The sequence below is a fragment of the Mustelus asterias genome, chromosome 13 (assembly GCF_964213995.1).
Source record: "Mustelus asterias chromosome 13, sMusAst1.hap1.1, whole genome shotgun sequence".
Taxonomy (NCBI): Eukaryota; Metazoa; Chordata; class Chondrichthyes; order Carcharhiniformes; family Triakidae; genus Mustelus; species Mustelus asterias.
Window position 1 is genome coordinate 100,288,736 of NC_135813.1, and position 16,012 is coordinate 100,304,747.

A 16,012-nucleotide genomic window follows, 5' to 3' on the forward strand; every position below is an offset into this window, starting at 1 on the left:
GCACTTGTCCTCTGCCCTGTCATCATCGTTTGTTTCTCAGTCCCTTCTTGCACCACTGCTCGCTGCTCATTCAATAGTATCCTTCCTTGCCAGTGGAATATTTTATGTTCTGCCTTTTAATAAATTTTACATCTTAATTTGCATTGAAATAAAACCAGCTCCTTGGAAAATATCACGCATCATCATTATGCTTCTTACTTTAGCCAGAAACATCAACCGTGTTCTTTGCCTCCTCTTCGAAACCTCTTACTTTAATAGAAATTTTATATGAAGTTAACACTCTTAGTCTGTTCCTGAAACTTGTCTGCATACAGTATGATGGGTACATGCTGGCATTGCAATGGATATGTGTGTAGATGACAATTTATGTTCACATGTCTACATGTATAGACATAGACAGTATCACCTGTACATATGCACAGTGCAATATCTGCACATGAAGTGCAGTCCATGTCTTTGCGCAGCCCCGTGAATGTGTATATACTGAATGATCAAATAAAATGGTTGCAGTGTGTGCACATTAAGGTTCATTGATACACAGCCAAGCAGCAATTGGTACCTTTAGAATGAAGCTAGAGTATAACTTTCTTGTTTAATTTCTAATCAAAAGAGAGAAGTCAGATCGAGGTCTACAAAATTATGAGAGGCATAGACAGGGTGGATGGTCAGAAGCTTTTTCCCAGCATTGAAGTGACAATTACAAAGGGGGCACAGGTTCAAGGTGAGAGGGGGAAAGTTTGAGGGAGTCGTGTGGGGGACGTTTTTCACATGGAGAGTGGTAGGTACCTGGAATGCGCTACCAGAGGAGGTGGTGGAAGCAGGCACATTAGCAACAAGAGGCATCTGGATGGGTAATGAATAGGGAGGGACTAAACGGATTTGATCCGAGTAAGGGCGGAAGGTTTTTTTTAGTTTAGTTGCGACATCATGATCGGTACAGGCTTGGAAGGCCGAAGGGCCTGTTCCTGAGCTGTATTTTTCTTTGTTCTAGATCATTTTAAGAACAGTTTTAATTTGTTCTTGTTTGTCCTTCTCGGGAGTGGCATGGTATTATTGACAGGAGTGTATGCCCCACTAATGTCATTGCCCTTCTACGATTGCACTTGCCTGTCTAGACATTCAGCACATCTGCTGGTGTCCTTGTAGTTGCCCTGCAGATCATATGGTGCAGAACCTGATGTGTTGTTACTAATGCCAGTGTTCCATTTTCTCAGCTAAATTACTTTTCCATCATAAGTGTTTACAGACCAAGAGAGTGGTTTCTGTGTGAAAGGTGTGAAGGCACTAGGACTGAGGGTACTTGAGATGAGGGTGATCAGGGTGAGGGTGGTAGGGGCATGGGTACTAGGGGTGAGAGGGATGGAAACATGGACCTTAGTTTAGCTACTTTGTGGAATTTGGAGTTGAGATAGAGGAGAAGCAAAGAAAATTTTAAGGACGGTGTCATATTGTGTTATTTATACATAACCTTCTAAAACACCTGTACAACAGGGAAAGTGAATAGTTGCACCATTGATCATGGAAGGTGGAGTGATGGTTTCACTGGTGTGAGTTTATCTTATAAACTTGACATATTTCCTGGTTCAATCCTTGGACTGTGTTGAGTTGATCAGAATCAGGGAATGGTTATGCTACTGCAGAAGGTCATTTGACCAGTGGAATCTGTGCGGGTGAGTCGAGATGCTACAACTCACCCCGGGATCCCTGAACTAAGGGAGAAGTCAACAAATAATCCAATTGTTGTTCAGTGACAGCCTTCTGGAAGGTGCATTTGTGTGGACGTTGGATGAGATTAAGATTATATTTGGCCGTGGTGCTTCCTGGCAGTGAATAGTTTGCGAACAATTACTGTTGAGGGCCACACACAACAAGCGGCTACTTGGTTCTGGATGGAACCTGGACGCTTTTGGGACTTCACCTCAGAAGGTTCTGCAATTTATGGAGATGAAGGGACGGAATGGTCGGAAAAGAGACTTGATATATTTATATTGTAGCTCTTAGAGGCTGGGCTGGCTCACGATTTAATGGCCACCGGTCTTGTATTGGAATGCGCTTGCGGGGGGGGGGGGGGGGTGCTGGGGAGAATGACTCGGAGGAGTATAGCTCTGATGACAAGTCTGACTGCCCTCTTTATTTTTTTTAGATGCCGTTCTCCACGAGGACAGCTGACACAATGTTGCGATAAAGCAAACGTGTTACTTGTAGTCTGTAGCTGGGCAGTTGGCGTGCGCATGGGCTGAAAAAAAACGTAAAGCTGTTCGAGGTGTTCAGCATGACATCGGCGCGCGAGCGCGCGAAAAAAAAGCACGGTGCGTATTTCTAACCAGGATGTGTTGTGCTGATTTCAGTAGAGCTGAATGTTGAGTTGTCATTTAATTGTGCTGCAGACGAGCTAAAGCATCAGGCTGGTCCAGCAACTGAGATGCCACACGGTGGAACTCAGAAACACATGCACTTTGGAACAGCCATCAGTTTGGGTAACAGGACCCTATTAACTTGATGCTTTCTCATCCATTCATGGGATCTCTGTCGAGGCACTTGGTAATTGACAATTGGTAAGTGAAGGTCAGGGACTTATTCCCAAACCCCCTGTTCCCCAGTACCCCACAGGATAGAGCAAAACCGCCAGACCCATACCTCTATTTTAGAAAGGCCTCTCACTTACGAACAGGAATGACCTTGCCACCTACTAACAAGAGCAAGAATGGGGAATAGCGCCGAAGTCCCAGTTTGTAGTTGGGTAGCTTGTGAATGGAGGCCGAAAGACCCACGGGAGCAGCAAGCCAGCCGAGGATTGTAGATGAAGGTCGCGTTGCCAACTCTGAGTGGACGTGTTCCAAGAGATTTCATCACATGACCTGCTGCCTTCAAGTACCTGACATGCCCGCTCATGCAGCGCATTGCCTTCCTATGCCAATTGGAAAGCAACAAACCTCTTTTTAACTGATCAGATGATTCCTGCCTATTCCTGAATATCCATGATATTCTTCGTGCCCCGACAATCTTCACCCTGATTTGCTCTTGGCAGCGTCTGGGAGACTAATCTTGAACTCCTGGAAACTCCCAAGACAATCAGGAGAATTAGCAACATATATGACTGAGCAGTAGCTTGCATCTGTCTCTCATGCTTTATCAGGAGTCCCATTGTCCTAGTGTTTGCCGTGGTGTACTGTATGTTGTTATTTTGATACATTTCTATATTTACTGAATTTTAAAGCATGGTGTCTTTCAAAAGTAGAAATTGAAAAAAAGAATTCCATCATTAGTCTGCTCCAATGGAGTGACTATGCAACCCTATTCTCGCAGTGGGTTGGGCGGCGGGGAGGGATAGTGAGGGTCAGTGATAGAGCTACAACATTGTAACTATGAAACTATGATACTTCAAGCCGCACTCTGTCTGAGTGCAACTGATGTTTGACGCTGGAAATGTAGGATTGCAGAATCATGGGTGCTGTAGTGTAACGGACATTCTCGTAGTCCCAAGATGTTCTGACACTTAAGCTTCTGCTATGAGGAAACAATCTTGGCTCAGAAATCAATGGGAGATGGCACTCCTTGCTCTAGACACTATCCCTGTCACACACAACCTCCTCAGTTCGATGGCTACCAGCTGTTAGGAGAGCAGCTGGGTCTGAGCTGAGTTCAGTTGTCGTCTGCGTAACTCTTAATCTCACAAGTTTTATGGTGCTAATTGTACAGCCTAAAAGCTGTTTTGAATATTTTATGCCTTGCTTTGTATCTCCTGGATATTAATTGTGGAACCCTCCTCCCTCCCCTTCTGAGACCTCTTAGCTTCATTTAGTTATTAGTGTCGCAAGTAGGCTTACATTAACACTGCAATGAAGTTACTGTGAAAATCCCCTAGTCGCCAAACTCCGGCGCCTGTTCGGGTACACTGAGGGAGAATTTAGCACGGCCATTGCACCTAACCAGCACATCTTTCAGACTGTGGGAAGGAACCGGAACACCCAGAGGAAACCCACGCGGACACGGGGAGAACGTGCAGACTTTGCATAGACAGTCACCCAAGCTGGGAATTGAAGCCGGGTCCCTGGCACTGTGAGGCAGCAGTGCTAACCACTGTGCCACCGTGCTGTCTGCGCCTCTGCACAAAGTAGTGCCCGAGGCGAGGAGGGGGATTGTATTCTTTGACAGAAGGCTTGCTTTGTTTTCAGTTGTTTCAAAATGATTGCAAAGGTGACTCATGTGGTTGACTGAAGGAGGTGGTATTTCATTTGTTCTGGCCTTAAATAGATGAGAGTATAATTCCTGTTAACTTTGCTCTAGTGTTTCCAGTTAAAAAACTTTGTGAGGCTCTCTGTAAATTTGCACTTGTCTCACAAGGACTAATGTCAGTGGTGTCCCAAATGAAGGCAGTGGTCAGCCTTATCAATATCACTTTTGGGACTGCATGTTACTTTATTCTTAATAAAGTAGGGAGGCAGTGGCATAGTGCTATTGTCACTGGGCTAGTAATCCAGTGAGCCAATGTAATGTCTAGGGACGGCATGGTGGCACAATGGTTAGCACTGCTGCCTCACAGCGCCAGGGACCCGGGTTCAATTCCCGGCTTGGGTCACTGTCTGTGTGGAGTTTGCATGTTCTTCCCATGTCTGTGTAGGTTTCCTCCAGGTGCTCCGGTTACCTCCCACTCTCAAAGATGTGCAGGTTAGGTGGATTGGCCATGGTAAATTGTGCCTTATTGTCAGGGGGACTAGCTAGAGTAAATACATGGAGTTATGAGGATAGGGTCTGGGTGATTGTGGTCAATGCAGACTCGATGGGCCAAATAGCCTCTTTCTGCTCTGTATGATTCTACGAATAAGCAGTGAATGGTGCTGGGCACTCATCTTCAGCAATGGAAGGCCTCGCCTACTTTGCTCAAGTGTCATTTTTCACTGTGAGTGTCAAGTTGATCATGAGGCGTACCGCAAAACCCGATCCTGCCTTTGGCTGACAGGCGCACCTGATCAGGAGTGGGAACTCTTGGAAGATTCTTACCCTCTGGGGGTACTTGCAACCCACTGTAGCCCCTCGTTACTGCAGCAGCTGATGTTCAATAACTCAGCAAAGGCCTGGGATTAAAGTTCTACACCGTTTGCATGTGGATAATTGGACTGAGTCAAATCCATTCTCCGTAACCTTCAGAAGAAGCATAGCAGGTTAAAATTGTTGAGCAAAAAAAAACTACCTGCAGGATGTGACCTTTTACAGATGTTAAGATGATAACGTAATGACTCTCCACTCCAATAGGTGACAGAATCAGAGTATTGTAACTAGATGGTGTGCTTGCTCTGTCTTGAGGGTCAAACTTCAGTGAAATAGATATACATCAGAGGTGAAATTCATTTTGAGTTGTAGCAAGTCGACAGTTTCACTCTTCGAAGAGGTTGGATGGTGTGTAAACCATTCTCTGTTACCACCCTTGAAGCATTTCACCCCCATGGTGCCTTTTGTCAGTTTGAGCATTTGTACGGTATGGCGTGAAATGGAAAACGGAGGGAGAAAAATGGACTTGCCCAGTTACGAAGGCAAGATAATAGCCTTTAAGAGGGCAAATCCTTTGATGTCATCATTTAAAGCATTTGGCTGAAGTCAACCCCTTTTTTTTGAAAAAAGGTAACTTCTTACCGCTTGCTTCTTCATGTCAGGAGGATCAGTCTCATGTGAAGGAAAATAACAAGTGTTAATATCTGACCTTTACGCTGAAGAGAATTCTAAGAGGTTTTTCATGCCCTATATCTGCTGTGGGTGGCACCTCTCCCCAATTGGGGGGGGGAGCGGGGGTGGTTCTGCATTGCCCAAGTGTTTTAGAGTTGCGAGAGGAAAGGATCCAGTTGGGTAGAGATGAGAATATCATTCTTGTGGAAACCACCTTCAAGGTGACAACTGCAGAATGACGACCCATTGTTTTCAGTAGCAATGTTACAAATTTAGGATAGGAGGAGAGAATATAAGTCTCTTCACAGAAACACATTAAAGGGAACTGTTTTATACTTAGTTGAACCTGATTTACTTGGTCACCAATGGATATACTTGATGGGCCATTCACATTGAGTAAATCCATTTCCCCACCTAAGTTATTCACAACTAACTGACGCTGATCATTCCTTCCTCAAACTATAATTTTCCAACCTGCATAAGGGTGGCACGGTGGCACAGTGGTTAGCACTGCTGCTTCACAACACCAGGGACATGGGTTCGATTCCCGACTTGGGTCACTGTCAGTGTGGAGTTTGCATGTTCTCCCCATGTCTGCATAGGTTTCCTCCCACAGTCCAAAGATGTGCAAATTAGGTGGATTGGCTGTGATAAATTATCCATTAGTGTCACGGTGATTAGCAGGGTAAATATATTGGTTTATAGGGATAGGGCCTGGGTGGGATCGTTGCTGGTACAGGCTTGATGGGCCGAATGGCCTCCTTCTGTACTGTAGAGATTCTACGATTCTTGATATTCTGGGTTGGAGGGTAGTTACTGCATTGAAAGTCCTGCATTCTGCAGTTCAACGCTTGCCAAACTTGAGCAGCACAGTTCATGTAAACAGGTGGGGTTGTCAATGGCAGGTTATACAGAGGGAAGGTGATGGCCTAGTGGTATTATCGCTTGATTATTAATCCAGAAACTCAGCTAATGTTCTGGGGACCCGGGTTCGAACCCACCATGGCGCTTGGTGGAATTCGATAAACATACCTGGAATTAAGAATCTACTGATGACAATTGTCAACAAAACCCATCTGGTTCACTAATGTCCTTCAGGGAAGAAAATCTGCCGTCCTTACCTGGTCTGACCTACATGTGACTCCAGAGCCACAGCAACGTGGTTGACTCTCAGCTGTCCTCTGAAATGGTCTAGCAAGCCACTCAGTTCAAGGGCAACTGGGGATGGGGCAATAAGTGCTGGCCTAGCCAGCGACACCCATGTCCCACAACTGAATAAAAAGAAATACAGGGGCTGCTGTGGGATCGAGGATTTACTTGCGCTCAATAAGAAAAATCAGATTGTTTTTTTTTAAAAAGAGAGAAAGCGAAAATGATCCTTAATCCAGAAAACTAAAACTTATTCTGTTTATTAACCCTTTCCAGCCCACGAGCTTTCCCAGAACAAGGCCTCATCAGTCCAGACTGGCAACCATTTGCAGTGCCTGTCAGTTCACTGCACAGACGATCTTACTGACTCCAAAGGCCGGAGCCCCATGCAGACTTGGAGATCTTTGCATTCGGACATCTCTAATCGATTTGGGACATTCGTGGCTGCTTTGACCTGAACAGAGATGAACTTTCTTTTGATTTATTTTTCTTTTTGTTGTTGTTTTCTTCCTCTCGGCTGCTACAGAGCGACAGACAGACAGACAGAACGTCAAAACAAATAACAGGTCATAGTCACGAAAGGATCTGGGCCCTCTTGCTGGCACTTTGCCTCAGTACCTGCGACGCTGGCTGGTGGCCTGGAAAGGGTTAATTCCGAGCCCGGCGTTTGCGACAGTGGCTTGCCCAACACCAGGCCTGTTGGAATACTCAACAAAACAGAAAATTAAAGCTACAGAGACTGAACCTAAACTGAGCTGAACAGACTGTTATTGGAATTGTACAATGCTCTCCTCACTGGATTCCATGCACTTATATCTTATTTCTCCCCCCCCCCCCCACTCCCCACTTCCTGCACTGTCCGGGCACCTGGCCTCCCAGGCAACAATCCCACAGTCAAAAAGCGAGGCACAGTGGGCAATAATTTTTTTTCAGACCTTTTTACCAGGAATCCAAAGTTTGTTATGTGTTATATTTGTCAATCAAAACTGGTCCGAGTTGGGTTGTCACCTCAACCTATATCAGGTGGGGGAACGGGAGAGGAGCAGGTTAAGGGGTGGGATTGTGGCTGGATGCTTGGATGCTTGGATGCTTTTCTTTGCCGATGTGATAATTTGTTGCGAACTTCAGCCACTACTGGCTCCACGCTGCGAGACACAGAAGTAAACATGGGTAACTGAAAACTCAAGTGTAATGATGCCTCTGATTCCCACTCCATAATTTCGGGACTAAAGAGAAAATGGACTGGTGGTTTGAACCAATCTAATCCACCAAGTTATGTACAACTAGAGTGGTCTTGGATCAACCAGAGCTCATAGTATTTCAATTTCTCTAACAACAAAACACAAATGCATTTTTAAAGATCACATGAAATTTCACTCATTTCCCGTAACCAATGAATGGCAGTGTTTTTTTTGTAAAACCATGTTTCTTTTATTTGGAAATGTTTAAAGTGCCTCTGCTGAGGCAGCAAGGCATGCAGGGCCTATGATGAGGAGATCAATACAAAGTTTACAAGGCAGAGCAAGAATGAACAACAAGGGTGGGATTTACCACAAGGTGGATTCATTTTTCTATGTCCTTTGCAGTGTCGCATTCACCTAATCCCTTCACCGAGGGACCATCACTTCATATTAAGGACACGGGGCAAAGACAGATATATGGAGCTAGGAACAGGAGTAGTCCATTTAGCACCATTGTTACTTAATGAGATTGTGGCTGATTTGTGGCCTATGTTCCGGCACACATAAAGAATTGGAGGATCATTAAAGCGATTGCCGCATAGAGAGTAAGGAAGGGGCCATAATCCATGCCAAAAACAAATTGAGGGAACGTGTCCCTCTTATCCATCCCTCCAGCTATTCAATTTCCACACTGATGAGTGAGCGGTCTTTTTTCCGGTACAGATTCCGTTGCCAGCTCTGACTTTTTTCATTGACTCTCGTGAGCAGGAATAGATAAAGCCTAGCTACACCTCGCTGTGGCTTTGTCCAGATGCCTTCTCCATGCCCAGCGATCTATCGTTTAAAAAATATATACTAAATACTGGCTGAATACTCCTGAGGATTGCAGAATGGGGTGGTGCTTGTTGCTGCTCTACCCCTCTCCTCAGAGCAATTGAAAATATTGCGGGAAAAAGATGGGTAAATCATAATTCAGAAGGACATGCCTGAGAGGGAAACGGTCAGCGTCTTCCCCTTTGTCACTCTTTTCATACATCTTAAAAGAGACACAAATACAAGAACCAATTGATATGATAAAACAACATGGCAATAATGGGCATGATGCTATAATCTGACAGTCGTGTATGTGGTCGTGTGCACAGGGCCATGAGTCTGAGATGTTTTATGGGGACTACATTTTTTTTTCTGAAGCCCTCTTTTAAGGTGTGAAGCCAAGGGCTTGATTCTGTTTACGGTTTGTCCACTTCATGTTGGTGCATCATTGTGAAAGGGAATTAACCATGGCTGAGTCGAATTCAGCTCTTGTGTGTCAATTGTAATCTCCCAAAGTAAATCTGTCTACAGTCAGTCAGCCACTCGTGTGTTTGCAGGAAAAAACAGCAACAAGGAATCTGCCAGGTGGATTATCTGAGTGTTTTGAAATTATGATGGGAACTTGACTCAATGGGTGGACTGGGCCACACAAACCCAGGCCCAATTCCTGCTTATTCTGAATTAGCTGAGCTACACAGAAAAGAGGTGAGGAATTATATAAAGAGTGATCCGGGTGCTTTATGTTTACTGCTTACGTGTGCCCTCTTCAGAAGCTGTACCATTAATAATCGATTGTTAATCAGCAAGTTTTAGAAAGCAGTTTAATATTTTGAAAGTCATGAACGTATTAACTAATTGATGGTTGGTTCATATGGACAAAGCAATGAGAATGACACAATGGGATTACCATATAGGAGCAGAAGTGGGCCATTCAGCCCATCAAATCTGCTCTGCCATTCAATGAGATAATGACTGGTCTGCTAATCCTCAATTCCACTTTCCCGCCTTATCCCCATAACCCTCGATTCCCTTACTGATTAAAAATCTGTCTGTCTCAGACTTAATGACCCAACCTCTACAGCCCTCTGTGGTAAAAAAATTCCACAGATTCACTACCATCCTCCTCATCTCAGCCTGACATCAAAACATTTTTGGCGTTCAGATCACAAAACCCACTCAGATTTCATTGAGTAAATTTCTCAATTTCTGGTAGTTTATATTCTCCCCTGATTTTCCATAATTTCCATACCTATTCCAACAATTTGAATTGCACAATTCGAGTTCACTTCTTGGAACAATATTGCCATCTTTGAAATTTGAGCGTAAACTGGGGGGTTCGGTGGGATGAGGTGAATAAATCAATTAAACTTTTTTAACTATTAAGAAGACTAAAAATCCCAAACCAAATGTTGCCCCTATTTCCACCTTCTGTTTCAAAATGGGTGAAGCCACTCATACTTAAACCTACCGTTGTCTAAATTGCTTTGCACACTTGGTCTTAAGTGAGCGAATTTATCATTGCTGAAACATTGAACAGACTAAATGTTCCCAAGAGCCAGTTGGAGAGGGTGTTTATTTAAAATGCCAAGAAGCGCAGCTCTGGCTTTGCACAATGTTTTGGTCTCGTTGTTCTCAGGAATGTCCTATGATCCTCACACTATGTTTTGAAGCATTTTGCAATTGGCCGTTATATTGGAGGTGACTTTCCGCTGAGGACTTTACCTGCTTTAAACCTCTGTCATTGGGGAATGCTGACCAGACAGGCAATAAATAAACCATGCGTGGAATGTTTCCTTTATCGTGCTATATGGGCAAAATAGATGGTAGTTTAGCCACGGTGTTGCTGAAGTGATCCGGAGTCCCAGTGCTAGTGAGAAAGAGTCAGCTAACCACTGTACTTCCAAGCAAAATCTGTAAGGTCCTGAGTATCTGTTCAAAAATCAATGAGGAAAAACTCGAATCCTGGAAGAATTCTTCTCTCCGTTATATATTATTAACAGGGTGAACCGAGAGGGAAGATTTATTATTGCCATTTCAAGCCAACGATTGGATTTGTTCCTGCGGAATGCCGTTCTGACTTCACTGGAAATTGAGAACAGAGGAAATCTCCCCACTCTGTTTACCAAGATTAGGTTTAAGTTTATTTATTAGTGCCACAAGTAGGCTTACATTAACACTGCAACGAAGTTACTGTGAAAATCCCCGAGTCGCCACACTCCGGCTCCCGTTTGGGTACACTGAGGGAGAATTTAGCATGGCCAATCCACCGAACCGGCACGTCTTTCGGACTGTGGGAGGAAACCAGAGAACTCGGAGGGGACCCAGGCAGACACGGGGAGAACGTGCAGACTCCACACAGACAGTGACCCAAGCCGGGAATTGAACCCGGGTCCCTCGCGCTCTGAGGCAGCAGTGCTAATCATTGCAGCACCATGCTGCCCTACTTATAAGTAATGCACAGGAGCAAGTATCAGGTTGTTGTATGGAGCTCACATTCACTGTCCACTTCCAAGTAACTTACACTAGTGAGGAGCCACATTAGTCTCTTAAAAAGCTAAACAGCAATTATTATGAGATTGAGACGAGAGCCCATTATAAATATTTGGACCTGTGTTTTACTGACTTTTCTTTGAAAAAAGCTTTTTTTTTCCAAATTTGGATCTTTGAAAGTGGTAACTGGAGTATTGTGCACTGTGTCACTCACAGCTTGTGGAGTCTGTTCAGTGTGAAGGAGCTTCAGTCCACATTTTCACTGCCCGAGTTCCTATTTTCACTGCCTGCCTTCCTTACTATTGTGGTTTTGTTGCATATAACGGTAGCAAAACCAGTACAGCTTATCACAACGCAAATGGTGACTTCTGCCAAGTGTTATGTGTTGCTTGTCATGCAATCTGCTTGAAGCACATGCTTCCTCACACCGTTACTCACTCTGTTGAATGAAGTTGACCCCACATTTGGCACCTTTTGGTGTGGTCCAATTCCTGTAGGTTAAACGCATTATAACTGTCCCACCTCACAGTGATTTGAATTGCCCATGTCACCGGATGTCCCTGCCTGTAGCTTTATTTGAACTGTAAACTGCCTTACATGATGTTACGTTCAGATTTTGCCCAGAGTGCAGTGGTAAAGTTGTCCAACAAGTTTAATGGTGACAGGACAGTTCACTGCCTTTATGAGCGCTGTACTGGTACTTGGAAATGTTCTGGTAATGTGCTCTTGTTCCCACGGTAAAGTATTGCATAATCAGTCACAAACCTGCATCCCCATCTGTCATCCCCTGGCAGACATTTATTAATTAACTTGCTTTGTGAGAGTAAAATTCTGGATGTTCTTCGATACATTTCTTTCAACAAGGCTTGCTTTATCTCATTTCCAAATCCCTCGACCACCTCACCTCTTCTCAATTTAGCAATCTTTCTCAACTGCATGTGACCTCCATTTCCCCTGCTGTGGACTAATGATCACCTCCACCTCCCCACTGATCACCCATCAGCCGTCATTCAGTCACCATATAATTTAGCCTTGATACTTCATTTCCCTCCTTCTATAGCGCCTCCTAAATCCATCTTGTTTGTATTTCAATAAAATCCTCATTTAGCCCATCCTTTGCTGGGTTTACTCTCCTCCCCCTGTAAGTTGTTTTCAGATGTCCCACCATAATATAACTTAACAATGCTACACTTTAACAATGGCACAGTGATTAACACTGCTGCCCCACAGCATCAAGGACCCGGGTTCAATCCCGGCCTTAGGTGACTGACCGTGTGGAGTTTGTACGTTCTCCCCGTGTCTGCGTGGGTTTCCTGCGGGTGCTCCGGTTTCCTCCCACGGACCAAAAATGTGTGGGTTAAGTTGGTTGGCTGCGCTAAATCTACTTTTGGTGTCAGTGGGATTAGCAGGGTAAATAGGTGGGGTTATGGGGATAGGGCTTGGGTGGGATTGTTGTCGGTGCAGGCTCGATGGGCTGAATTGCTTCTTTCTGCACTGTTGGGATTCTATGAAATGTCCCACCATATAAATTCACATTGCTACATGTTCATGCTCCAGCTCTCTCTAACCATGAAGCGTCACTATTTGTACTTCGGTTTAAGGATCAAGCGCTCACCGTTCCACAGATTTGTGTACATCAATGTCTTAATGCCACTATTGCCCTCATCTGCCTCAGAATGTAGGGCCCTTAATGGCTGCCATTGTGGGCAAAGATTTAGGCAGTGAATAAAGAGGTGAAAGGCTGATCTACTGCAGAGCCGTGCCACCATCAGAGAAAGGTCTTTAGCCCCTCTATCTGGGCTAGCTTCTCACTCGAAGGTCAAAGATCAGTGTGCTACCAATCTAAACCACCTAGTCCAGAAATAAGAAAAACAAAACACTGTTCCATCTGGTGTTGAATTACTGTGTGAGAATTAGGATATGATTGATTTGTTTCTTTTATAAATGTGGCCAATTTTGGGTATTCTTGAGAGTGGGGGTAAATATAAAATTGGGTGAGCGGGGAACTGCCTGTATATTGAAAGATTGCTGTGGGCTCTGTCCCATACAGACCCATGATCGGTAGATTAACACAAAGGTCCTTTAAGATATTGGGGCAGGGTGGAAGGTCACCCATTCTGCTCCAGCTGCAGGTTAAATATAGTTGCCCATGTAACAATATGAGCTAATAACTCCTTTCTGTGTGGTTTGACAAATCCTGTTCTTGCCATTTTGAAATTTGAAGATTTTCTTTGACTATCTCACACAATGCTGCTTTTGGTCCCAGTCGACCGACTGGAGCAGTTCCCACGGTTTGTTTTTTGTTGAGTGTTTTGTCTCGTTCAGTGCAACAGGACTTAGTTTTGGAAACAGGAAGAGAAAGGAAAATCTGTACTATGTACTGTAGGTGCATTCGCCTGTACTCATGCCTAATGTATACATATGTTTTAATGAGACTCAAGAAGATGAATAAAATATAATGCAAGTGATAACTCAACAAGTCTGCTCTGAGTCCACTCTCTTTTGCCTCCTGCTCTTTGGCATTATTCCTCAGCTGAGACTCCCGGTTGATCCTCCGTGACTCCACTTTGTAACCCATTGCGAGGTGATAAATTGCACTTCTAAAATAAAACTGGTAGCTCCTCTCACTCAGTGTGTAAATGTGCTATTCAGTGTAACGCTGCACAGATCACAGCATCAATCCCCAGTCTGGGCTACTTTAGGTGACATCACTGAGAGAAGTAGAGGGGACACCATACCTCGGGATAAGGAGGGTTACGATACAATGACTGCTGATAGAAGTGTGTGTCTGTGTGCAGGCGTTGACTGAGGACAGGAGCAGGCTGAGCTATGATTAGTGGGTCCATTTAAAATATTCAGTTTCAGTCTATATTGGGATGAGAGCCACTGAGCACCTAACTACTCCGCATTCATCTGCAATTGATTATTTTGTCTTGCTGTAAGAGGCCACAGGAGGGAGGTAACCTGCTGATGCAATTGGGGCCTTGTTTGACCAAGAGGGAACAATCCATCAAATCTGCCAGCTATCCAATGTGACTGCAGCAAATTCAGGAATTGCAGTTAAAACAATGACCCGAGCATTTATATAGTCCCCGATTCTATTCGAATATCTCAAGCATTTTGGGCAGTGAAAAGCAGTGAAGTTAGTGCCCATTATCCTGTGTCAGCAATGTGTGGTAAAAGAGATCTAACATTGAGGACTGTCCGTTTGGAATGGGATTATGATGGAGCTTATTCAGGCTTTCACCTTTCTGCCTGGCTGAAGGTTCTCATTCAATAGGTCAAGTGGCATTTGCCTTTTCCCCTGGTTCTAAAACTTCCAAGCCTGTTGCCAAGTCAGACCTGAAATGTCACTGGCAAATGTCCCACTTGATGTGTAAGGAGCCATTGTTCTTATACTGTGGTGTATGGGAGAGATGGGTGAAACTAAAAGCCTTGACCCAGAAAATAATTAAATTCAATAAATGTAAAACTTGCACATCAAAGAAAAAGAAGGGCTGGCATTTTTTTTTACGACCACATTGGCATTACGTCCGGGATACTGTAATCTTGCGCGCTTGCCTCATTCAGATAGCCTTCGGGTTGTGTGGGGTGGATGTCAGAGGTAGCCCCTTCTGCCAGAGTCAGCTGCGACCTACTTCATAAACTGGATGGATAGCTGCACCGAGCCCTCGACACTCACTCAGCTCCCACCTTGTGGCCCCACATAGCTGCTTGCGGAAAGCAGTGGCCACACTCGCCAACTGCATTGGTTCATAGAACCAAACCAGGTGGTGGTAGCATGAGAGCAAGTGCCCACATTGTGAGGGAGAACTCCTATCTCTCCAATCATCCTTTGTCAAGTGTGTGCTAAAGAACAAGCCGCCTCAATGGGTGTAGCAGAGGAAGATGGTTTTCCTTTACTGGGATTGAACGTACAGCTGTATGTACAGCTGTAAACTTCATTGGTACCTGCGCAGAAGGTGCTGCAGATCATCTACTCCAGTCGACTGCATCTCCAGTCGTCTTGACATGTCAAGCCACCAGATGTTCAAGGCCAAGAGGGTGGGGTTGGCCAAATGCCACTGGTGTTTTGTGTGTGCAAACCTTACCGACTCCTTCACACACATCCCATCATATCCCGAGAAAAAGAATATGCAGTTCTTTCGAACTCCACCCACACAGATTGCAGTATGTTGCGGGTGAGACAAAAAGACGAGGAAATGGGAACTCGGGCTTCTTTGAACGGGCAAGCTGTATTTGAGAAAGCCAACAGCTCCCAACCCAGGCACAGAACTGCTCTGGTTGCCAGGGAGCTAATACAATACAACATTGCCAATTTAAGCAGAAGCTGCCTGGAGGACCAGTGCCAGCTATCAGAGCTATCAGCAGGCTACGCGTTCTTCTGGATAGGTGAGTCAAAGAGTGAGAGGCATGAGGCAGGTGCCAGCTTTTCTATCAAGTATGGATGGCATCTTAGAAAGTTTGGATACTCTCCCTTAACAACTATCTCATGACTCTACCTCTTGTGAAAAACAAGTATATGACAACCACCAGTTGCCTACGCTGCAACAATGGCGAGTCCTGAGGATAGCAAGGACTAATTCATTGAAGACCTTGTCAGAGCTTTTGCAAATTCTCCACTGCAGAACAAGCTCATTGTGATCAGGACTTCAATGCAAGAGCTGACTTATCAAACTTGGGATGGTTTCCCAGGAACCAAGGTGTGGGGAAATACA

At 44.7% G+C, this 16,012-nt stretch overlaps 1 protein-coding gene across 3 annotated transcripts in view; it reads left to right on the top strand.

Moving 5' to 3' along the window:
* Positions 1-16,012, top strand: part of LOC144502951 (transcriptional activator MN1-like) — a 194,527-nt gene that overhangs the window by 22,646 nt on the left and 155,869 nt on the right. The window contains exon 2 of one of the 3 annotated variants that reach the window (XM_078227385.1): positions 7,087-14,766. The exons of 1 other annotated variant lie outside the window; for it this stretch is intronic. In XM_078227385.1, coding sequence (XP_078083511.1) covers positions 7,087-7,268 — 182 coding nt within the window. In that variant the 3' untranslated portion in view covers positions 7,269-14,766. Of the gene's footprint in view, positions 1-2,143; positions 2,297-7,086; positions 14,767-16,012 lie in introns of those variants that run through there. One more of the 3 variants, XM_078227387.1, reaches the window with a different exon arrangement.